At 40.2% G+C, this 25,298-nt stretch overlaps 3 protein-coding genes across 9 annotated transcripts in view; 2 read left to right on the plus strand and 1 right to left on the minus strand.

Annotated features, from left to right (window-relative positions):
- Positions 1-2,192, minus strand: part of atg5 (ATG5 autophagy related 5 homolog (S. cerevisiae)) — a 26,546-nt gene extending 24,354 nt beyond the window's left edge. The window contains exons 1-2 of one of the 2 annotated variants that reach the window (XM_020093489.2): positions 2,053-2,192; positions 197-300 (exon numbers count right to left, since the gene is read on the minus strand). The gene's annotated coding sequence lies outside the window, so the exon portion shown is untranslated. Of the gene's footprint in view, positions 1-196; positions 301-2,052 lie in introns of those variants that run through there. The other variant, XM_020093490.2, reaches the window with a different exon arrangement.
- On the plus strand, positions 1,242-5,137 carry dctn3 (dynactin 3 (p22)). Its single transcript, XM_020092558.2, has 7 exons — positions 1,242-1,479; positions 3,045-3,129; positions 3,454-3,540; positions 3,751-3,834; positions 3,926-3,984; positions 4,082-4,141; positions 4,454-5,137. Exons 1-7 carry the CDS (start codon positions 1,378-1,380, stop codon positions 4,538-4,540), a joined length of 564 nt encoding a protein of 187 aa, XP_019948117.1. The 5' UTR covers positions 1,242-1,377; the 3' UTR covers positions 4,541-5,137.
- A 2,032-nt stretch (positions 5,138-7,169) lies between these two features.
- On the plus strand, positions 7,170-21,139 carry nt5c3a (5'-nucleotidase, cytosolic IIIA). Of its 6 annotated transcripts, none has more exons than XR_011245884.1 (10): positions 7,170-7,316; positions 7,596-7,925; positions 16,750-16,848; positions 17,140-17,209; positions 17,338-17,470; positions 17,600-17,689; positions 17,799-17,961; positions 18,054-18,254; positions 18,649-18,844; positions 20,943-21,139. XR_011245884.1 is itself a non-coding variant. In XM_020093356.2 (9 exons), exons 2-9 carry the CDS (start codon positions 7,788-7,790, stop codon positions 18,748-18,750), a joined length of 996 nt encoding a protein of 331 aa, XP_019948915.1. In that variant the 5' UTR covers positions 7,170-7,316; positions 7,596-7,787; the 3' UTR covers positions 18,751-20,239. The 6 variants fall into 6 exon arrangements, 2 of the variants coding, with proteins under 2 accessions (XP_019948915.1, XP_019948916.1); XR_011245883.1 differs by lacking the exon at positions 20,943-21,139 and adding an exon at positions 19,171-20,239; XM_020093356.2 differs by lacking the exon at positions 20,943-21,139 and having other exon boundaries at positions 18,649-20,239.
- Positions 21,140-25,298: the final 4,159 nt, after the last annotated feature.

Consider the following 25,298-nt stretch of genomic DNA (forward strand, 5'->3'; position numbering starts at 1 on the left):
AAGCTGTCAAACTACGCAGCTGGGAAGCAAACACTGGCGTTAGCTCGAGGGCTAGGTGAGCTAGCTCAACCGGTGGAAACACAGCGAGGAAAGCGTTGCGGGCTGATTAAGAAGTGGCTCCCGCCTGTAGCCTGGCGTCAGTGTGGAAAAAAAACACCGGACCCCCGTGGACGGAGCAACGACAGGAAACACTTACTTTCGGTGGATGTTTCTCGGGCAGCTCGGAGGGAAGAAGGCCCGCGACTGTCGATGTTGTCATTCCACTGCTGAGAACCTCGGCTCCCCGCAGAACCACGACCCCTAGCGACAGAAACACGTTCGACCCGTCAGTACGGTTGTTTTCTACTAAAGTGAATTTTCTAACTCAATGATCTGCCTGTTTTGAGTTCATGTAATGTTATTATTATTATTATTGAAAACCTGAGCTACAAACGTCAAGTCATAACAAGGCACATTATGCACCAATTCAATTATATGAACTAATAATAATACAAAAAAGAACACATGGAATAAGTCTGTTCTCTTTTGGTTCCACAGTCTGTGTCATCTTAAATTATTTTCATTGCAAAATACAAATCTTACAAGCAACATCCTTCTTTCAATTAAAACAAAAGCTGAGTACAGGACAGAGACGTGTTATCGTGCAAGGTTACAAAAATTAGCAGGAAATAAAGTGCAAAAGAAATTTAAAAAAAATATTAATATAAAAAAGGATGTTTAAAAAAAAATGAATTCAATGCCTGTTCGGGGTCCAGTTGAAAGATGAGTTTATAATATGTTCGGATAAGAGTTTTTTTTAGAATTTATCAATTTCAATGAGCCTTGTGAAGATAGTTATTTCAAAGAGAGTGTGGGGTGTTTTTTAGAAATGTACAGTCAAATTATTGCAAAATAAAATCCAGGTTTCTGTCCTCCACTATAAGATCTAATTTAATAGTTATAACACCCAGTTAATATTAATATTTATAACACCCAATTTCTCCTTCTCATATAGATGCACAACAAGAGAACATCAGTTGTTTCTTTTTCTGCCATAAAGAATAAACACAGTAAAATATCATCCATTGTTTTAAAATGTTCTTCTTTAGCTTCAGGAAAATAAATTTGTGAAATAGAAATAAATGTATTTGTAAACATGTTGCAATTGCGTCATCACACCGGTGGAGGGAAACCCAGCCCCAACCTTCCCTCTGATTGGCTCACTCCGCTACTGACACATCCTCACAACCAATCAACGCGCTTCGTGCTCAACCCCACACTGAAATCTGGCCAATCAGCGACGTCCTTAGGGGCGGGTCTTCCCTGGGCACGGGTGGGGACATAAACAGAAGAAGCTGTGTTGCTCGTCTGCGGCTCGGTTGTGGGATAGAGAGAAAAATGGATAAAAAGATGGAGACAGAGGATCTGGAGACGCGTCTTCACACTCTGGAGAGTCGAGTTTACGGCGAAAGAAGAAACAAAAGTGGAAAACCCGCCAAGGTTCGTTCAGAATCACTTAATGACCGGAGGGGCCCTGTTCAGAAGCCTGCTAGCTTAGCTGCTAGCTCAGCGAGGCTAACGACCCTGTCACTGGAAATAAACCGAGGATGGATGGATGGACAGATGAAAGATAGAAAGAAGGAAAGAAAGAATCATGAAAGGTCTAAATGACTGCAGCGAAATGAAAGTCAGCAGAACCACAACAAAGCTGTCGCTATAAAGAAGTATGGTGGAGATATATTTGTTTGAGGAGATTGAAAGACACAAGTGACCGAGACAGTGTTGAAGCCAAACGTCAACACAGATTTAAAGATGAGTAACTGAAGCTGTAGAAACACGAGCAGTCTGTAAAGCGACTACGACTATTCAGAACTTTTTTATTCGAGGCCGTGAAAACAATCTGGCGAAAGGCTGGAACACGGTCATTCGCTAGCTAGCTAACAGGCCATTCGTAAGCTTAGTCTCCCAGTTAATCAACAAAGCTCAAGTGTCACATGTAAAGTTAGGTTTAATGTTATTGTGCTGAATGTTGCTGCTGAAAGTGGCTCTAATCACACAAAAGCACATCTTTACCTTCTGCGTCCCCGCGTTGGAATGAACAAATTGCTTATTTCCAGTGACAGAGCTGTCGTTGGCTCGGCTAAGCTAGCAGCTAGCTAGTCTCTAAACAGCTTCTCCCTTTGCACATCGGCTTGTTTGTTCAATGTAAATGTGTCAGATGCTGTAATAACTGTTGTCTTGTTGAAAACTTCTACACGTCACAGGTTATTTGCTAGCTAGCTGTTTGCTAGCTGTAGCTTTCAGTGTGTGTGTGTGTTATGAATAATGCTAAAGTGTCAAACAATACATCGACATGATACTTGGTGAAGTAAGTAATCGAGTTAAGCATATCCTATTTCATCTTCTCAAATCTCAAGATTAGCAGTAACAAGAGGAACCCACTTGAAAAATAAAAGCATACATGGTGTATAAGATAACATTTATTTGTATCTCAAAGTAAATTCTAAACGAACTGAAATGATTTCTGGAAATTTAATTGATCAACTATTAACTGTGCGTTAATATTATACAGTTTATATATGTCAGAGCAGATTGGCTAAGAAGATTGAATGTTTCTCCTGAGCCACTAAGTGGGGCGTCTCATCAGAGCATCATATGATGAGAAAAATACTTGCAGCTAACAAAGGGGAATTGATGTGGATTTGTTTTGTGGTAAATATATTTCCAGGGATGGAACAATGTGCCACTGTGTCCTTCTCCAGTTGTGTTTTTTGTTTCCTAAAGCTGACAGTAAATTGCATGCTTAAATACAGTAACGACTCAAAACCATGTTCATTCTTTTTGTTTTCGAAACACTTTTGAAATTAAGTGCACATATTAAAATGCCATTTCATTATGTTGCTTGCTACATGTCATCAGTGTTCTTTATTCTATGTTGGCTGCGTAGTGCTACCAATGACACTCATAAGGTTGCTCCAACACAGTAATGAAAAGCACTAAAATACATTTTTGGTACCCTTTATGTTGGCTTATGATAAATCTGATCAATGTTCTCTGTTCTGCAGTGTGCAGAGTCTTTGGTCAGGATCCAGGCAGGTCTGACAAACACAGCCAACAAAAGAGAACGAGTAAAGATCCTGCACAAGAAGAGTGAGTCACAAAGCGTTTTTCATCAGCACTGACAACCTAGATTACACAGAAACACGGTGTAACTTTTTATTTTCATAAAAAAATAATCCAAAATCAAGATACTCAAAGAGGATGTGACGAAACATTGAAACAGTTCTTCCTGAGTCATGTCAGGCTACACTATTAAAATGAATCATAAACTAATTTCCCTCATGTTTCCCACTGAACATTAAAAATGTTAAAGTGCTCACAGGATGTGAAAAGTGGTGTAAAGTGCAAATTTTAAATGTCACGATAGTCAGATTTTTGACTTTGTTTGTTGAGTACATTTTTGTTGTGGTGCAGTTGAGGACCTTATGAAGTACCTGGACCCCCAGTTCACGGACCACATCACCGTACCTGACGCTATGAAATTGGAGTTCATCCTCGCTGGTAGGAAGCAGAAGGAATTCTGGGACAGATTAATCAAATGAAAGACAACACCTATTTATTTGCAGTTTCTATTTTGCATTAAGTTTCTATGTCTTTAAATTTGAATATGTCTTATGTGTTGTGTTTTACTAGTAAAGCTTAGTATTGATAGAATACATTATGTAATTTATCACATACTCAGTACTCATTGTGATGCTGTTTTGTGTACAGAGGAGGACTTCCTGCTCTCCCAGGCTGCTTTGCTGGAGCAGGTCAGCAGCCTCCAGCCGCTGCTGGACAGCACCTACATCAGAGGTGAGTTTCACCCGACAGGTCATCATGAAACTCAAGGACAAAGCACTTCAGTACTGTAGGTTAATCCCGCATGTATTTCTGTTGTTCACAGATGTACCAGAGCACGCTACCAAGTTGCAGCGTCTATCTCAGATTCACATTAAAGAACAGGTAACAACCTTTTCTTTCTCTTTGTCCACCTCTTTGTGTGTGTGTGTGTGTCTCTCTCTCTCTCATTTAATTTGTTGACTCCTCTGTTTTTGTACAGGACCAAACTGAAGTTCAGTCGCAAGAAGTAAAGAAGCTTTTTGAGGAATACAACAAAATGGTACAATTGTTTTTCTACCACAAGTCAAAATATCAGACACAAACTATTGAAGAGCTATAAGAATGTTAAATATCATATTGTTACACACTTTGGTTTTCGTCTCATGTCTCCAGAGATAAAAGACATGGATAAATGATACCTTAATGCATTAATCATCCTTTTTGCATTTCTGTTGTGAAGCTTATTTATCTAATAAACATGAACTTATATGACCTTAACGCACTGTGAAGGAATGTCCACCTTGTCTCACTGACCTTTGACCAGCCAGGGACAAAAGCTCCTCCCACTGACCCTTTGAAATGTGATTGACAGATGTTCCTGCTGTCCAAGCAGTTCACCCAATGGGACGAGACCCTGAGAAAGATGGAGGAGGCTAAGGGCATCCGGCCTGTGGAGTAGTAATGGCCAATGCACACTTCTGATGAGGATGGTGACACTGAAGAAGACGGCTCTGTGGTGGGAGCTTTAGACCAGACAAGTGTTTCATATGTTGCTTTTTTCCCTAATAAGTCAGTAAAAATGAGACACAAAAACAACTAAAACATCTGGGAGTTCGATAGAACGAAGAAATTAAATGAACAAATACATTTTAGATTTCTGTCATCACAGCTGCAGACTGATGTGTTGGTGCTGTTGTCCAGAATGTGTCACTTATCCTGTACCACTCATCCAATCCCACTTGTACAGTAAAAGTCTTCAGCCACCTGAGGAATCTGGCTCCCATCACGTGACGTGTGGCTCAGACAGCTCGGAGATGCCGCTGGTTATTTATTTTAAGATACTTTTTTTTTTTTATTCATGTATGTTGACTTCAGTTTTAATGCATTCCAACATTTCTTCTCTGCTGCAAGTTGATCACAACACTCGATCCCACAAAACCATAAAGTAGCTTTGCTATTCGTACCAGAGTACTGATTTAAACTACAAAAACTGTCCCATACATGTAACATGTCAAATAGCAGGACTGTAGTTGATACAATAAATATTATTACATGATTTGTTGGAGTATTCCTGTGTGTGATTATATATTTTTTTCATAACCTGTTTGATAATGCAGATAAATTCATTAAACCTCGTGTCTTTTAATGCCTTAAGTTCCATTTATCTGAAGCATCATAGGTACTTTCCATATCAACAGAAAGAGTACAAAACCCAGTGTACTTGCTCATTTTTATTTCAAAAACTCATATCACGTAAGGAAAGAGCACAAAGAGAGCAAGTCCAGCCGACAGGGTTGACTGACAAAATGCTTGTTAGTTGTTCAGTTGGCACTCTCTAACATACTTGAGCATGTCTCTAACCCTAGATCTCAGGCAGAGGGCCTCACCAGTCAAGTTGAACTGTAAAAAAAACAAAAGTCATTATTAATATAATTCAATGTGGTATTATGGGCCATTAAAACATTATTATCAGAGAACATCCAAGCAATAAGCAGCAGGTGTGTTAAACTCAATGTGCATCCTTTAGAGAAACCAGAACTGAGGTCTGTCCCAGAATAAAACCATATGGTCAATAAATTACATTGATGTTTGGAATAAACACAAGTAACTAAAAATCATTGGGACAAACTGTGACACTGAGGTGTGGTACATTGAAAGAAAGCACTTATTCTATTCGATAGACTGAATATATCCTGAAACAAAGCTTAAATATACCAGATATGAACACTGCCATCTTGCACAGTAGTCTGCACAGTAGTCAGTCTCAGCTGTCAATCATGATGTTTCACCTCGTTTAAATAACAAATTAAAACCTAATTTACTGAAACACGAACACCTAAACAAACATGAGAGAGATAAGAACTATGACCGACAGCTGACTCACTGTTGGTCAAGTACGTGTACTGTTCGTTGTGCTAGTGTATGAAGTATGACTGTGCAATGACAAAAAAGTATTTTGAATTGAATTGAATTGAACCCTCAGGCTGACGGCCAAATGGAAATACTATGGTCACCTTTATCTCAGACAGAGACACACTAAACTTTCACAGGTCAGTTATGACTGGTAAGACATTTAAATATCTTTGCTATAAATGCATTTTAATTCAAAAGCTCTTGTCTCAAAACAAATGAACCTTTCACCAGAGAGTCATAAAAGACATTTACTCTGTAACTGCCACTAGATATCCAGGTCATCATATTGGAAATTATACAAAAGCCTTGTTCTCTTTGGAGCGACAGCTGGTGCCCAACAGTCAAATGTCAAGTATCAGCTAATCTTCTTTGTTTTAGTTTTTAATACTCCGTCTTTGCAGTTGTATTAAATCTCCATCGCCCTGACTCGATAGAGTGAAACAGAAATTATATTGGTTTTAGATATGACAAATGAGTGTGGACATCGCCAGGTGGTGGGGGCCGATAGATTAGAAATTGCTGATCTAAGTGCTTTTAGTTCAGTAAAAGCTTATAACTTATATTCTAAAAGTTATATTCAATATATTATAGAATGTATTCCTATTTGTGATATATTATACACTTATATTCTATTACTAAGCCACTTTACCTCCATCAGTGCAAAAACTGTAACAGGTGATAACAGATTTTAAGACAATTTAATGCAAAGAACAATCATTTAAGGTGATTTCTGAATACTTTAAAATGAAAAACAACCACTGACAATAAGTAGTCACAGATACAGAGACTATGGCCTTAAAGGGATAGTTCACCCAAAAATGAAAATTCACTCATTATCTACAGAACCACTCTGCCGATGGAGGGATGGGTGAAGTGTTTGAGTCCAGAAAACTCTTCTGGAGTTTCAGGGCTAAACAGCAATGCAGCCAAATCCATTACAGTTGAAATAAACGGTGACCAATTCTTCAAACATAAAAACATACAAGGCCTCTGTGCTGTTCCTGTGGTGTCATGTAGGATAACGAGTTCCTGCAGCAGTAGATAATGAGTGAATTTAAATTTATGTGTGAACTATCCCCTTTAGTTGTTTTTATTCACAACACATTTCTTATTTCATTTCACTTCATTCTTCTTGCACCGATTCACCTTGACTCGTGCTCTGTGTGTGTGTGTGGTATTTCCGGTATGAGCGGAAGTGCCTTTACTTTGAAGTGCAGGCAGTAAACGGCGGAGCTGATGAAGCCTCTGAAGATGGAGGAGATTTAATTTTAATCTTTTTTTTTTTTTAATAATCGACCTCCTGCCTCAGATGTAACGTGGTGGTGAGTTCGGCGGTAACGAACACGTAGACATGTTGTTTGTTGGCCTCGCTGACAGGTTTGCTAGCTCGTGTGTTGCTGCCAACGCGTAGAAGTTGTCAAGAGGAGTTAGCTTAACGGCTAAAGTAGAGCTAGCTACGTCCACGTAACGTGTGTTTTTGTGGTTAACTCAACGGTGCACGTGGTGACGAGTCGCCGGTTTCTTATAAATGTTGAATCTCTGAGTTATTTCAAGTTGCTGTCTTCCTCGTGTTGGTTCAGTGGGTTTTGTAACTTCTACAGAGTGACTGGTCCTGCGCGTAGACGATCTTGGGCGGCAGGAGGACGGAAGCCGCCTGTCGTCAGAGGACAGCACCGGGACAGGAGCAGGACCGGGACAGGGGACAAGGGCAGGACCAGGACAGGACTCTCTAAGCGGCGGGCTGCTCGGGTCGTGTCGGCTGTGTGGAGCAGCAGCAGCAGCAGAGGACCGTCATGGACAGAACGGCCGTGGTGAAGGTCGGAGCCGCGGCCAGCGCCAGTGTGTGCGCCCTGTTCGGCGGCGTGGTCCTGGCGCAGTACATCGTCGCCAAGAAGAAACGAGCGGGCAAGAAAACCAGGATCATCGAGATGGTGAGTTCAGTAAAAAGGAAAACACGCTTCACACACGACAAGGCGAGGTCACACACAGGAAGTGAAGAGGACGAGCCTTCAGATAAAAGCTCGGCAGCTCCCTGGAGGTGTTTAATAGCAGAATGAATATCAGGATCATGTGTACTATTCCAAATAACATTCACCCTTAATACTTTTACTGTCACTTGTGAAATACTCGTTTTCTCTGATATATTTAAGACTTAATATTATTGTTTTATTCTCTTCAGTCTATTATATGCTGTGTTATTGTAATCTTGGGAGAAAACCGGCATCAGGATTAATACACTTGTTTTATTACTATTACTAATAATTATTTTCCCTTCAGTCTGGAGATGTGTTTCTAGACTTTAATACTTATAATAACTTTGCAACACAAAGTGCTACACAGCAGAAAACAAACGGTTCAAAGACAGAAGGAAATACATTAGTAATAAAGGTAATAATAAAAGAACAATAATAACCTACTAACACAATTATATTCAGAAATATGCCCTGTGAATTAAAAGATTTAAAAGAAGACGTAGGCCAAGAATTGAGTTGCAGAGTAGTTGCTGATTAGTTTTCTGCCAATTGAATGATTTATTTATGTTACAGCTATAACTGCATTGTGAATGTTTTGGTGTAAAAAGCCAATTGCATCAAACTTAAGGATTTGTTTGAACTTTGACCTGAATAGAGCAAGTCAAGTACCATATATATTGAAAATCTAAAAGACCCCATGCAATACACTCAGAATGTTGCAACACAAATGCCCCTTTTATTTTGAAATTCACGAATGGAACTCCTATGCTTGTGCTCCCAGTATCTTGACTGCACAATGGTGTACGCTGGCATAAATGGTCAAACAGCAGCTGCTTTTAGAGGTCACCAGCCTGCCTTTCTCCAAACACAGAGGGCAGCAGCTTTTCAGTTCGACACCACGAAACCGGAGCAAGTGTGTCGGTGATGCTCTCCACAGTCGGTTCACTGTGCTGGAAGCTGCTTCGTGCTGCTGTCTGTTGTTGAGAGTCATACAGGTTATGCAAGCTGCAGCAGCACATCAGTCCAGCTTCCTAACCAGACCGACAGGAATGAGGCCGACCTGCTGAACAATAAACATTCCTCACAAACTGAAGAATATTAGAGACGTAGGGACAAAAGTGTGTTTAAGATTTAAATGCAAAATATACAGAAGGAAAAAGAAACACAAAACACCTCTTCATCGTTAAGTGTATGGCACCTTAGTGTTTAGATTGGTTTGTCGAGGTGTTTTTAATGTGCATGTGTAAATAGATAAACCCACGTTTTATTCCTGTATGGGCAGGAAAGGTGAGAGAGACTTAAATCTTATGTTTCTGAATTTATTTCTAAAACATAAATCACAGTGTGTAAAGACGTTGTTTTATTACTTTTGATTTCATTTACCAGCCGTCCTTTTAATACCCTTGGATATGTAGTTGAAGAAATAAGAAGATGATTATTCGTATCTATTTTGTCATGATATAGTTTGTAATCCGTGTCATGTGGATGTTAAACTAAAGAAGATATTTAGGTTGCGCAGCTGTTAGAAGGTATTGCTCTATACTGTGTCTGAACTGGTATCTGTGAGTCATCTCTGAGTTATTTGGCTCCACCTACAAAATCCTCCCATTTCTTTATTTTGTCTACCCATAGTTTCTTGCACAAACAGTTGATCAGCTTATAAAATGGCTTATTTTGTTATTATTGCTTGTAATTTCCCTGGCAGGACATCTCCTCTCATGATGTCCTGATGTCATCTCTGAAAGATAAGACAAACATTGCGCACCTTGTAAAGACTCTGACTTGATTTCTTATGACGCTCAGTGTCCTAACTGCGTCGACTGATCAGCTGACTTCTGTTTTTATAACAGAGTGAGCAGGATGAATAGATTTAGCTTCTTTAACAGAGCTGGACAATCAAAAAAGAGTTGGATTTAAGTCTTCTAGAGCAAATTCGATGCAGTTTTACTGAGCTGTTTATTTTCAGGTAAAACCCCAAATGATTAACTCACCAAATCAATCAGTCGACATGTTTACATGGACACCGTTAATCTGATATTTACCCAATTCAGAGAATTCTATCTATTATATCTTTGCTATCTCTTTTTATAATGTGATCTAATGGTGAAAGAACGACACAGTCCATGTTTTGGATGAAGTAGCCACTGGCTACTTCACAGTTTCCTGCTGGGTCCTTCAGAATGGAAGAATGTGGCCATCTGTTTTTGATGATTCTGTGGAAGAAGGACAAACATCCGCTTTGAATCCCAGGAGATTACAAACCATATGACAGCATCTCAGTTTAGCCTTTAGTGTTCTGTCCTGGGGGGGTAATGTTTTTATGTGGACATTCCTTTCAGTGAGATTCTTGCAACTCACATTTTTCTTCATTGCTAAAAGTCACTGTTTATCCACGACCTGATCGTAAACCAGCCCGACTCTGTTTGTTGGTTGATGTTGGTGATTTTGTTTGTAACTGCTCAAACTGCAGCAACTTCCAAAGAAACAACACAAGTATCCATTATTACGGAAGTCAGAGATCAGAACACGTGATGACAGATGCAACCGATGTTTTGTTTAATGCTGTCCAAGGTATTGATAATGAATCCATCTGTACAGCAGAGGATTCTAAAACCCATCGCTTGAACAACGCTTTCTATGCAAACGGAAACAGAGAATGTGGAATGTTACGCATGACACATGTTTGTAGTTGCTTTCTTTATGAGCGTGTTTTCAGTCTGATGCCTGGTTTCAAGCTGCTGCTTGCTCCTCCAAAACTTTTCACTTTCATCATTACTGCATTTTAAAATTCGTTTTCTGTAGAAAGCTCATTTGTAATGATGGATTGCAGCTGATTTCATTTTGACATACATTTTGAGCAATTGCTTTATTTGTGTTGAAAGGAGTTCGTCAGGGATTGAACCAACAACCCTGATGATTAACTGCTGACTCCAAACATTTTTAATCCTGTTAAATCCAGTTAATGAAGCTAATGAAGCTAACACATGTTTTTTTTGGAGATCCACATGAACAATTTGTTTAAAATGCACTGAAAATAAGTTTTCATTGTGAAACAGATGACAGATTTGATAACACAGGGATTGAGTTATGCTTGCATTTATCTTTTTCTCAGTGCGAGTGGAATCTACCGTGTCTCTTCACTGTTGAACACATGAGATTATAGATAGACATGGGTGCTGTCTCACAGAGTCATGGTCATATTAGTCACAGCAGCTCCACGCTGTCTGTGACTCAAGTTGATGCTGTAGATGTGTCATGTGTGGGTCGTTAACGATTTATCTTTGTGAGCCGGCTCCTTTTATGAGAACGACAGCAAATATCTTTTCTTTTTTGTTAATTTTTCACAATTCATCGTTCTCAAATTCGATGGAGAAAAGCACAAATACAAAAGTTAAGGCAATGGGCGGATCTAGTGTTCATTTTCCAAAAATAAAGTTGAACAACTACCAAAGTTAAATGATAGACTATATGCTCTATGACGCTTTCATCAAAATATAATCAAATACAATTGCAAACGGATCTCAGTTCCAACAAATGTCACACTAAGCTATGCTAGTGAGTCAGTGTTGTTAGTACCGTGCTGCTGGAACTTGTTTTTAATGTTTTCAATCCAACCCTAACTTTCTTTCTTTCCTGCTTTGACAAGCTGAAGAGTCTGATGTTGCAACGGTCTGCTGCTCTGCCTGTTGAAGTGTGTGTCACTCTGTTGAACTCCAGAGGGCAGCACAGAGCTTCACTTGAACCTCAGGTTTTGCTTTTGAAAAATAAGCCTGATTTTGTGTTTGTCAGACTCAGACTTTGTAGGTCAGAGTCAGAAACAATTTGTTTTGCTGATGAGCAGCAGCACGACGTTCCATGCTGATGGCAGCAATGCTTCACATGTGATGTGCAGTTCTTCTGTTATCTTCTTAATGATGAATGAAGCCCAGGGATCCATGATTCCCTGGGAAATTGGTCGAATCCTGTTATGCTGAGAAGAAGAAAAAAAACTTAGATCTGCCCCTTTTTCTGAATCCACCACAACATTTCATGGATTGATTCTAGGCCAACGTCCCATCCTTCCACCAAGTTTTGTGGAAATCTAATAAATCATAATATATTTTGTTAACTTCTCACAAAGGTACAAGTCAGATGACATTTTGTGGGTTATCAAGTTGTTATTTTACCAAAATCTCTGAAATGATATTGTGAATGTATGAAAATGTGCAGTACATCTTTTATGGATTTTTGTTAAATAAGTATAATAAGTCAGTAGCTGAGGATTTTTTTTTGTCAGTGATTAACAAAAGGATGAAGTGATATACAAGAAACATTTGCACAGGCCAGCAATTAAGATGGTTAAGTTTCAGCAGAAGAATAATTTTAGGCCTTTAAACGGGCGGATCCAGCTTGGCTGTTGTTGCCACTTCCTCAAGTGGCCATGCTGCTTTATCAGTAGCAACAGATGGCTGTCGCTGCGCCAAGAGATCAATTAATAGTGTGAGTCCCACCACAGCAAACCGAAAGGCCTTCGTGTAAAAACAACCGCTACATCCCCCATTCTTAACACTATGAACGTTGCTTTCATGTCAAGTAAAAGGCAGAAGTAGACTTTGAGGAAAGCAGCACCTGGAGAACTTCTATGGTGCACACACCAGAGATTTAAGTCATAACTCAACTTCAGCATTTTATTTGTCGTCACCTTGGTGCTGCAAGATTAACAGAGGTCAAGTGATCAGCACCTACACATTTTGAACAGGCACTGCACTAGTCTGATTAAAACATCACTGGGATCAGTCATCTTGAGTTCGTGTCGAGGGGTATCGAACAACAGCTCATTAGCTTTAACCTGTCGTAGGGTGGAGTAAAACACTCCGCAGGGTGCTGGACGTTGTCCTTGATGACATTTGACCCCCAGCATACCAAAGCTGTGTGACAGCAGCAGGAAACTGAAATGAGAGTCAGTGACCTTTGTCCAGACTCGTGCAGATCAGGTGGGATTTCAGAGGAATGCTGGGAGAAGGTTGAAGAGGTCCTGTTTCAAGTCAAGTTTTCTCCTTCGCTTTGTCTTGTCATGTAAATGAGACCTAAGGCAAAGAGAAAGCACAGGATGGTATTGGAACAGATAGAGTGAAATACTGGGAGAGTGTTTGGTGAAGATGCACGAAAGGTACGAGGGATATTCACCATCTTGTCCTATATTCTAAAACTGTTATTGTGGGGAGGTGTAACCAGAGAGCGTCGACCTCGTTTTTGGGACTCGTGGTATGCAGGACGGTCGGGGTCAGTCGAGCAGAGGAGAGGATGAGCTGGACTCAGGTTCAAGTCTCAAGAGTAGTTCAGCAAAAATCAAGTCTGGGACAATGTAATGATCCACCGAAGTTCAGATGGAAAAACATTTTAGTTTTCTGGGTTATCTGCTCATAAGATGTGATTTAAAGTCAGTGAGGCTTTTGTTTGGGATTGTTGTGGCTTAAAATCCTTGATTTCATAGCAGCTTTTATAAAATATGTTTTAATAGCATTTTCAGTAAATCTGTGCAGAATGTCAGGGGAACGTTTTTAGGAGCGGCATTTGTTCGTGTCACAGGTCTGCATTTCTACAACCAAAATCAAAGAAGCGAGTGTGGTGACGTACATGTGAGCGGCTCAACATTACTCCTGTGGCACTGCTCAGTGGAAACTTTTATGTTTAGTCAAATTTGTGATGAAGTTGTGGTGATTAGTGTGATATCACATTTATTCCACAAAAGAACTATTGGTAAATCTGTGTGTGTGTGGGTGTGGGTGTGTGTGGGTGGATGATTGTGTGTGATTGACCATTGTAAGTCCGAACAGCATGGTGGTTAACCTTGACCCAAGTGACCTTTCATGCAGCACAAGGTATTTACTGCACGTGTGCCTGTGTGCAGGGGGAGAGTGTGTGTCTTGTGTATTGAAATGTGTGTACTCAGCAGAGTTTTGAAGCGAGTTGTCCCCCTCTAATTGATTTTAAATGTTTCTTTTTCAAGAGGTCAAAGGTCACGTTATTGAAACAAGCGTACACTACTTCTCCTCCACTGGCCCCATTCCATGTCTATTTATGCTGAACTATGTGCGTTCGAGTGTGTTGACATGGGTCAGCTGAAATTGTTACTGTGTGTGTGCGTGTGTGTGTGAGCGACATCACACAGAGGGGAGGGGTTATGTTGTCTAATCTCTTTTGGTTGCGGCCCCCCCCCCTCCCTGACTCTTGCTGTAGATATAAAAACCCTCTGCAGCCACACAATCTTTTTGCACTCTTGTGTTTGCTGAGACAACAGACCCGAGGTAAGTGTGTGCGTGTGCGTGTGCATGCATGTGTGTACATTTGTGTTACAGCTTCAGGCTTCCTCGCTTGTAGTTGCTTTAAAGAACAGTTGATGCTGCAAATTCTTGCTGTCGATCATTTAAAAAAGCCCCCTCTTCAATATTTCTTCTTCTTCTTCTCTTGTAATTAAGATGCTTTGACCTTTGACCTTTTTATACTATAAGCTTTTTTGCTATGACGATCATGTCTGTTAAATTGTGCAAAAATACAGAACAGCCACAGGACTGTCAAGCAGCACATCTGATATTTGGAGTGGAGTGGTATTGAATCTCCAGTACAACAACAGGGTTTCATGTCTCCAGAGAGCTTGCTCACAGTTTAGGGGGAAAGCAGGTTTGAATTTCACTGCCTCCAGGGGAACACACGCTTCAAACTCTGCTGCCGTGTCACATTTGTTCAGAAACTACAGGTTAAGTGATTCAGCAAACGTAGTAAATTCATCGTCAACACCATCAAAACATTTAGAAACAAACGTCCAGGAATGAGACTGATTTTCTCTTTTCTCTCTCCTTTGCAGCAGAAACGATGTGAAAGAAGTTGCTGTGCGTATTTTCACACTGAGATAACTTGTGTGTGTTTGTGTATGAGGGAGGAGGATATCAGAGGATTTGTGGCTGACAAATTTATTTTTATTTTTAGTTTGTGTTCCGAGTGTCGTGTGTCTGTGATTTATGAGGTTATGAGAAGCTCAGTAGTCATTATATAAGACTAGGGGGTGCTGGGTGGGGTTGTGTGTTTGTGTACTCTAGTTATTTGGTTGTTTGCTTTACATGACAACATCTACTCCATCCATGTTTTCCCTTTAAAAACTTTAAGTACAAATGTTGTTAGACCAGAGAGCTTCTATATAAATTAATATATTTAGATTTGTGTATACATAAAGAGATCTGTATGTACATCCGAACATAGTGTTTCAAAACTTTGGATTTAAAATGTGAGGGTGGAGGTCGTGTCCTCGGACCTCAAGCCCTTTTCTGCTTTCTTGCATTGTTCTTTTTTTCTTCCTGAAACGTGACGACTAAAGACTAAAGACCCAACACGCTCACAGCACACACTCCACAATCTGCTGGATAAAGTGGTAACTTCCTTCCCCCTCATCTGAGAAATAAGAAGCAAATTACGTGAATTTATTTTATTTTTATATATCGATCTGGAAAGAAAAGAAAAACAAATCAAGAATCAAAAAATATTGCATTTATATTGCAATTAATTTTTCTCCACCCCTAAAATGTCGACAGTTATCTGTCAAAATGTTTTCTCCAAATGAAATGTGCCAACAAAAAAAAAACTAAGAACAGGCGACTATCAATGCATAGGATGTCATGTCACAACCTGATAAACAGGCTCCTCACAGCAGACGTGGTTTAACTCTGCTCAGCTTTTTACATTAGATGCTAATTAATCATCCTGACAGAACACAGTGTCTCCCTGAGGCAGCTGAAGAGAGCCGGCAGGTGTCTGCTGGTTTTGTTGCTGCAGGTTTGGATGTGTGTCGCACTGTTATCCAGGTACAGATGGACGATATGTCTCCACTTGCTCCCATTATCCAGGAATGAAGACAAACTATCACAGATATGAAATCTGGCATCTTGGATTTTTCTTTATATCTTATTTTAGCAGACTTGGACTTGCCTGGCTTATCATTAATATGTACGGCACAAGCAGGGTGGAGTCAATAAAAGTCCTGATTAGTTTAGTATTCATCAAAAATCCATTACCTTCCCCATCATCCGCAGTGATCCGGTTTTTTCACACAACGATCCTCAAACTTGTCCGTGTTGTTGATGCCAGTCTCGTCAGGCAGAGCTGATGTTAACGGGATGAAGTTACACGAAGGGCTGAAGTTCAGATCTTCCCTGTGGGGTGTTCGTTCAGCTGGTTACACAACTCCGACAGATTCCAAACATCAGCTGTTCTGTGACCCTGTAATCCAACACAGTTTGTGTGTGTGTGTGCGTGTGTGTGTCTTGGGGACTGTGTGTTCAAACACACCAAGGCAATATCAAAGAAACGTGTCAGTGTGTTTATGTCCTGTGTGTGTGTGTTACAAAAATGTCACGACACGCAACTTCGTTCACATTTCTTTGGAGCGCCACGCACATGCAGTTAGAAGAGGTTTAACACTTGATGCTCGTCTGTGCTGTCATCCCTCAGTCGGATATTTTGTGGTCGTCACTTTATCTACAGTGTCGAACACAAACCACTTTGATGCTTTTTAATAAACTCCTCTTGTGTTGTTGTCATCGTCGTCCTCTGTCCTGTCTCACCAGAGCTCAGTGAGCAGAGACCCGTCACGGTGAAGTGCTGTAGTTAAAACTGCCTTTCAGGAATCTATCAAAGTCAAAGCATCTGTTCAGTAGAGGAAGCCGTCCCACTGTTTACATGGGAGGACTGTTAAAACCTCAGGCTTAAATAACGTCCCTCTCTCCCTCGATGTCTCTCTCTGTCCCCTCAGATGCCTCAGTTTGAGAAGACGACGGTCCACATGAGGGACCCTGAGCGGGTGGAGCAGATCATCTGTGGTCTCATCAAGGGAGGAGCTTCCAAACTACAGGTAGAAACTACAGGCGGTGATGACGACACCCTGTCAGTTGAAGGTTTTGCAGAAACGGCACCATCTGGTGGTAGTGACTCACAGCTGAACACTGTCAATGGTTGATTTCATACATTTCATACATTCACACCTTTGAACATATATATACAGACGGTTTAGGTTCGTTTGCAGTATCCGTCTGTGGATCTGTCTTTTTATGTCACTTTAAGTTTCTCTGTTTCTTTGAATCCTCGATTTCCATTTAAGAATCTACTGTGTCTCACGTTCATTTATTTCTTGACTCTGTTTCAGGTCATAACAGACTTTGACATGACGTTAAGCAAGTTCTCCATCAACGGCAAACGCTGTCCTACGTGTCACAGTACGTACGGCGTCTTCCTCCTGTCGCGTTTTACTGTTTCTTTTTCAGTCACATTTTTGGGAATGTTGATTTCAGTTTAAATTGTGACATGTTCCTGCTGTGCGTCATGTTGTCACCATTCTGTGCAGATATCATCGATAACTGCAAGTTGGTAACAGAGGACTGCCGACAGAAGCTGCTGCAGCTGAAGAATAAATATTATCCCATCGAGATCGACCCTCAACTCACCATGGAGGAGAAATACCCGTTCATGGTGGAGTGGTAAGTGACACAAACACACACACACACACACGGTTTCACATAACAACCACACACTGCCAGGATTGTAATTCTGCTCACAAGAAGCGATCAGAGACATATTTATAAAAGTAAGTCTGTGTGTGTTTGCAGGTATTTTAAGTCCCACACGCTACTTGTGGAGCAACGGATAGAAAAAGACAAACTGCCAGAGGTGGTGAGGGACTCTGATGCTGCGCTCAGGTATTTAAATTAAATACATTTCTGGAGAATGTGTGGACGTCAGTACAATGTGTGGCCCCCCGTGCACTGTGTTTCCTCTGTGACTGATTTGTCTGTGCTCGTTCTTTAGGGAAGGCTTTGAGCAGTTCTTTGACCGCCTGCAGCAGCACAACGTGCCTGTCTTCATCTTCTCCGCCGGCCTCGGTGACGTCCTGGAAGAAATCATCCGCCAGAACGGAGTCTACCACCCCAACGTCAAGGTTGTATCCAACTTCATGGACTTCGACGATAACGTGAGTCACTCCATCTTTTACGCTCGAGCCTCCAGTTCAATGAGACAGAAATGAAGTGGCTCTCCTCACTGGTCGTGCTCTCCGTCCCACAGGGTGTCTTGAAGGGTTTCAAAGGAGAGCTGATCCACGTGTACAACAAACACGACGGTGCGCTGCGGAACACAGAGTACTTCAAACAGCTGAAGGAATGTTGCAACATCATCTTGATGGGTGACTCGCTGGGGGACCTCAGCATGGCCGACGGCGCACCCAACGTGGAGAACATGCTCAAGATCGGCTTCCTCAACGACAAGGTGCAGCCAGACAAATATCAGTTCCCTAAATGTGCCTGATTAATCATTTTTTAAAAATCAAGATCCATGAATTATGCTGAGAAATCAACACAAATGTTTGAAACACCTTTTCTCCCAATGTAGAAGAAAGTGGAAAAAAGTTGTAATATCTTCCACAGGTCACGGTGGTCACGTTTTTTCATGGAAATAAAACTTTCTAAAATGATTAAATAGCTTTAATTATAATAGAGAACATGCATTCAACTAGAAAACGTAGAGTCTTGAGTTCTTGTTGTTTTAAAGCTGAAAACGGTTCTTGCACCTTTTATTTCTGCCGTATCTCCACGGTGACGGCTGCGTCAGGTTCAAGCTGTGAAACATCTCCTGACACTTGTCCTCCTCTCCGATCCTGCAGGTTGAGGAGCAGTTGGACAAATATCTGGACTCTTATGACATTGTCCTGGTGAAGGACGAAACTCTAGAAGTGCCCAACGCCATCCTGCAGAAGGTTCTATAACTCCTCCCACAAGCTCACGCCCCCACGACCCGACCTCTCCGCCTCCCTCCAGACCTGTGGCCCGTCTGTTTAAAAAAACAGCGACGGAAACCAGGTGTGGTCTGGTCCCTTTTCCATTTGTCATCTTCAGACCCCCCCCCACACACACACACACACGTTATGGAAGCCTTTATTAAAGCCCCCGAGAATGAACAGTTTTAAAAGTCCACGCAGCATCGGCCCGTTTGTTTTCTGACGCTCTCCTTCTCATTATAACTTTGAAGAAAAACCAAAAGTGAGTTATTTAAAAACAAACTCTCTCTCCATCTTTCTAATTTGCACATTTTCATTAATATTATTATTCATAGTATTGTTTTTGAAATGGTAATGTTTTTATACCATAAATCAGGTGCCCACACATATACAGTGTTTTTCTTTTAGTTTTCCCAGCATGCCTGTCACCTCCTGTCTGTTTCTGTACGCTACGGTGATCGGAGTCGTTACAACAACAACAACAACAACAACAACAACAACAACAACAAAAGGATCTTGGGAAATGTGACTCCTTGTAAGAATTGAAATGTGCAGTTCACAGTAATAACCTCCGACACAGTGTTGGTTTAATGAAATAGAGGATTCACATCACCAGAGGGAACAAACTTGATGAACTCGGTGCACGAATGAACCTGAACCTCCGGCGATGTCGACCTGTGGCTGCGTGAAGAGCTTGATGCACCGAGACGTAATGTTTACATGAGATTTTTTTTTTTTTAATTTTCTCATTAAGATTCATATAAACACACGAGAGTAAGGAATCTGTTTAGTCACTGAAACATTCAAGTCATATTTTTAATTCTCTGCTCAGCTGATTGAATAATCCAGTGTCTCCTCGTCATTGCTGCTCGAAGGTTAAAAAAGGGAATAAATAACTTGACCTCTAGTTTCACAGCAGGAACTACAAGAGTGGGAAAAACTCATTCCTGCAAATTCTTATTTAAAATTAAACTGTGATATTACAGTATATCTCTCGGGCTGTTTGAGGCGACACGAGGAGACTCCCTGCTGTGAAACCCTGAAACTCAACCCTACCTCTAAAATATATTTTTAATTTGGGAGGTTCAGAGCTAAAGCGACACTGATTCACTTTGTCTCATGTTGTGTTGAATGTTCTTCTGTTTTTTTTTTGTTGACTTTGTGTTTGTTTTTAAATGTGCTGCTATCACCTGCATGTTGCCTTTTCTCATTGTTACGTTTATGTCAAAGAGATGAGACACTAAAAAAATAAATATATATATATATAAATATATATATAAATATATATCAATAAAATGGGAATAATGTCATATTGTATATGTGGGCATCATATGGAAATGTATATTACTTCATGGCATTTGGAGATATTTCCAGTATAGACTATAGTGTGTGTGTGTTGTATTTTTATAAGCAGATGGCTTTCTCTTTTTCTTTGAGCGTGTGAACTGAAAATGCAATAAAAAGTCATTTTGTGAAACACGACTGGATCAAACACTAACGGCTCCGAGAGCACCGGGTCTCCGCTGCCTTTTTAAAGGTGCAGTCGATTAACAGACGTAGAAACTACACAGGGCACTTTGAAATCAATCAGAGATATCGAATCATTACATTGAACATTTCATCAGCCTGAATCAACACTGATACTTTGAAAACATTCAAATAATTATCTTCAAATGTTTTTCCTTACACATTATATATCATAATAACCCAAAGATGGAAAAATATGTTTTTATTGTTTGTTAAATGCAGAAATTTCCAGTGGTTGTATTGAACTTCATTTTATGTGTTTGTGAACAAAACAAGTCAAACAAAACAATATTCATGTTACTTCAGTGTAAAAACTTGACCCTCAGTGACTCATTGACTCTTTATCAACTTGTGAAGAAGCTGTTGAAACTTTTCTATAACGTTGAATCAACTTCAACCACAAAGAAACTTATGAACAAACATTTCTGTGTCTAAACACACGAAACTACAATATAAAGTAGTGAGAAGTGAAAAGTCTGAATGATACAATAAAGAGTCCAGAGATCAACTAACAAGACAGAAACACTTTCAGGGACAAACAACAAGCAAACTGATAAGTTTGAATATTTCTATTTCTCAGATTTTGAGCAGAGTGAACCCTCCTTCAGATACAAAACAATACAAACTAAAAAAACAAGCTTTTCCTCCACTAGTGAAACTTCTTCTCAAACAAACCTCCAGAGGAACAAGAAGTGAGGAGACTGATGGACTCACTGAAGAGTCTGACATCACAGAGCTGCTGCTGCTGTGCGGCCATCTCTCCACAGGGAGGCGCCATCATAACAGCTACTCTTCCGTATTTAAAGGTGGAATCACTGATTCACTTCAATTAAAAAGTGTTGAAAGGAAAGAATGGAGACTTCCTGTCTTTGTTATTATTTTTACTATATTTATCATCCAGGTAATACTCACTATCTGTGCTACTCCACTGTATATTAGTCTACAGCAGTAACTGATTATCAAGCTCATTGCTGACAATAATGTGTTAAAGTGTATAATGTGGGATGAATATGAAAAAGGTGCAAAAGGGCCTGAACTGAACTTTTATTTTGGAAAAACAAAACATTAGAGCCACACTGAAGAAGTGAGTGTGTGTGTGTTTGTACAGAAATCTTTGTGAGGACCAGTTTTAGCCTTTAACCTACGAAGTGAGGACATTTTGTCCAGTCCTCACTTTGTGACCGTCCTTTAATGGACTGTTTGGGGTCAAGACTTGGTTTTAGAGTTAGAATTAGATTTAGGTTTGGTTAAGGGTTAGGCATTTAGTTTGGATGGTTAGGGTCAGGGGCCGGGGAATGAATTATGTCAATGAGTGTCCTCAGTAAGAAGCTGTACAAATGTGTGTGTGTGTGTGTGTGTGTTTGTGTGTGTGTGTGTGAGTGTGTGTGTGGCACCTGGCACTAGTCCCACACCAGGTCCTAATCCCCTCGTCAGCAGCCTATAAGAACCCGGTCCTCTCTGCACTCATCACCAGATTGTTCTGTCACCTCGGTGGAACAAACTCTCGGTCGAGCTCAAGTCGTCTTCTAGTGGAAACTGTTTCTCATGTGTCTTGTGAATCCTCTCATTGTTTTTCTCTTTGTGCCTCAAGTTCACCAGAACCAACAACTTGTTGCTCTCTCACTTAATATCATTTGACCAGTTAAAGGCTAAATATAACATAAACCCAAAGTGTAATGGTGGAGGTGTCTCAGTATATTTGAGTTTGATTTAAAGTTTCTAAACATTTCACTACGTCATCGTCAGAACTGCCCCAGTTTTCTCTCTGTCACCTGGTTTAGTTCAGTTTTACTTTATCTCACCAAGAAGCGATAATCACGTTGAGTCCAAAGGTCTTTCTGAATGTGGGACAATGTCTTTATCTTAAAGGACGCTATGTCTGGATGTTAGGGATCGGGGTCATGTCTGAGAAATCTGTATTTGAACTTTTTGTGAACTTGCACATTTTCCTTTTTGCTTACCAGGTTCAAAACGACAAAGAATTCAATTATTAAGTGAAAAAGATATTATTACTACATTAATCATTTACAGAAATGTATTTATTAATGTGCATTGTCCCTGTAAATGGAATATTTTTGTTAATTTCATTAAAATATAGATTCTAGTTTGGAGCTTATTTAGGTGAAGATGAACAAACGTTTCCTGTCTTCATCAGTTTCTTCTTCCAGGTGACAAACACCAGTCTCATCTACATCATCACATACCTGCGATGCATCCTTCTTATGGGACTTTACAATGACCCTCTCCCTTTGTTGGCCACTAGAGGAAGACAGTGGTGCAGCTCTGTATGGAACAGACTGTACAGAACATTGTGTACAAACACAACCTCCGGTCATTGGAGAGCAGAAGCTCAGAGCTGAGCAGATTCATGTTTTTGAATATGATCGGTCAAAGCAGATTAAATGAAGATACTGGTTTAGTCAAATTTAAAGCTGATGGACTCAGTGAAGCTGCAGCAAATCACCTGCAGCTCTGTTGAGCAGCCAGTCCCCTTCAGCACCACGGGGGGCGCTGTGCAGAGAATGAGGACAGATGAGAGGATGATGAACTGTCACATGGACACATTCTCTTTGACACTAAATTCAGACCAGCAGCTCTGAATATAACTGGAGGAATGATTTCAGATAAACAAACACATCATCATGTGAGCGCTGCACAGATGAGACTGATAAATCATTTAGCTGGAGTCTCCCATCGAGTGACTCTGTGTCCTCCACGAGGCTGAAGTCAGCAGATTTTCCAGTAACAATCCACATGTAACACCGAAATCAAACTTTGATTTCTTTACAGTTTTCAAAGGAGAACCTGTGATCCTTAATTCAAATAAAAGAAGTAATACAATAGTGTCAGAATACTCCGTTAGAAGCAAACAGAAGTAATGAATTCACAATTTAACTTGAGCAAATGTGTGAAGCATTGTCAATAAAAATTTACTTTATTGTATGTAAGTATGAGAAAGTTTTCATGATTTCCTTTATTCCTATGTCATTCTATTCACACACAGGAAATGTCAAGTTCAGATTATTTACTTCAATAAACGTAACAAATACAACTGTGTAATTATACATCATGACAATACATTAGATTCAAAAACACACAAATGTACAGGGAGAGCTCATTTGAACTACTTTACATTATTGTTTAATTTATTATTACATTCAGTGTACGTTGACCTTTATAGAATATTGGGGACAATATTTAAACAAAAGAAAAACGTGTTAGTAAAGTGCAAAGTAATGTTTATTTATTCATTTACAATTCATAAGCTGTTGGGTAATTCAACCTCTAACAGCCGATCATATTTTATTAGCTCGTATTGACGTCGATGGAAGTGATTAGAGCTGTCAAAGTAAAAAGTGCCTTAAATATTTGACGTACAGTGGAGTAGAGGTATTGTAAAATACAAATATCTCAAAAACTGTAGTAGTACTGCCCACTCAGATAAACGATGGTGTACAGAGGGACTGTATCGCCACTGAGAGCAGAGGTCAGTGCAGGTGAACCAGCCGATCCTCCTCCTCAACACATCTCACTGTGTTAATCTGAGACGCTCACAGCAGGAGACATCTTACATCTGACCTTCTCCTCAGATCCCCCATCAGCATTATCTCCAGCATTTCATCACCGCTGCACTTCAACCTCCTGCTGCAACTCAGATCTGCGAGCGCGAGGACTTGGTAAACCTGACACGTGTGTTAATGCTCACTGCACATCATGTTTCCGTCCTGAAATAGATCTGAATGTAAATACTGAGCCCTGTTCAAACACAGAGCGGCCGGTGGTGAGTTGGTGAAGGGACGCGTCGTGGACCCTGGTGACCTTTGACTGAAAATCTCAGCTGTAAAACATCCGTCATCCAATATGAGCTACAAACCGATCGATTCGATGGCGTCGCGACACCTCACAGAGAGGGTCCACGTTATTTATGATAGTAGATTAAATTAGTAGTTTGACAAAAAAAACGATACACAAGCATTTTCTTGATTGTTAACTGTGTCTGAACGCTCAACAATAAGCTACCGTGACGACTACACAAATAAAACGTCATAAAACATCAACAGGTTCTTTTAGCACCTTAGTTTTTGTTAATTAGAGTTTAAAAGGTGAACTTTTAAAGCTAGCTACTGCGTTTCCACTGCTAACCTAAGATAATAATCTCCTAGCTCTGGCTAAATAGACGTGATGGTGGTTTAACACAGAGTTGTTAACGCCCATCTCACGTCGGGAACAATTCGGAGAGTTGGCAAAAACGTTGGCATGTGAGTGAGTGATGTCATCGCTTATAATCCAACATACTTTTACAACCAGCTGGAAATTTTAGTTTGTCAAATATTACATTTTTGTCACAAACTGTATTTTCACCTGACACCACTTGTCGGCCAACAGGCCTCAGTATGATTAGAGACGTAGCTGGATATTATACATATGATAGATATTACTGTAATATAACCTCATTGGGATCTGAATAAGTGTGTGTACATTATACAAACACTCATGTCGTTGTATACTTTTTGTGTTTTCTCTATGTATATCCTATGTATGTTTAAAAACACGCTGTACAATGCGGTGCCCAAACACATTCTTAGTTCTTCTGGTGTTTTACGAGGTTTTGAGGGCGTGTGAGTTTGAGCACTATGGATTCCTGTCGTGCCAACTGTTGTGTAAAATCCAGTAAAATGCTGATTGACAGCTCGTCTCATCTCAATAAAAAGGCTTTCACTGTTGTTGTTGTGAAGTTTCCATCGTCAACTTGGCATCAGAACAATCGAGGATTTTTATTTTTTTTTTTCAAACTGAATGCATTACAGTGTTGTAGATCTAATTTCAGATCAATGCAACGCAAAAGGCCTTTATTTGCATTCACACAGGACAAACATCCACAGACATACTCACATTAATTCATCACAACTGAATAAAATAACACAACTGTAGAAACATCAGAAACTTTACACAGCCCCACAATCCAAACTCTGCACTAATGAACCGAGCCATAATTCACAAAGTGTTTC

This window comes from Paralichthys olivaceus, chromosome 13 (genome assembly GCF_024713975.1).
Source record: "Paralichthys olivaceus isolate ysfri-2021 chromosome 13, ASM2471397v2, whole genome shotgun sequence".
In the NCBI taxonomy this organism is placed as follows: domain Eukaryota; kingdom Metazoa; phylum Chordata; class Actinopteri; order Pleuronectiformes; family Paralichthyidae; genus Paralichthys; species Paralichthys olivaceus.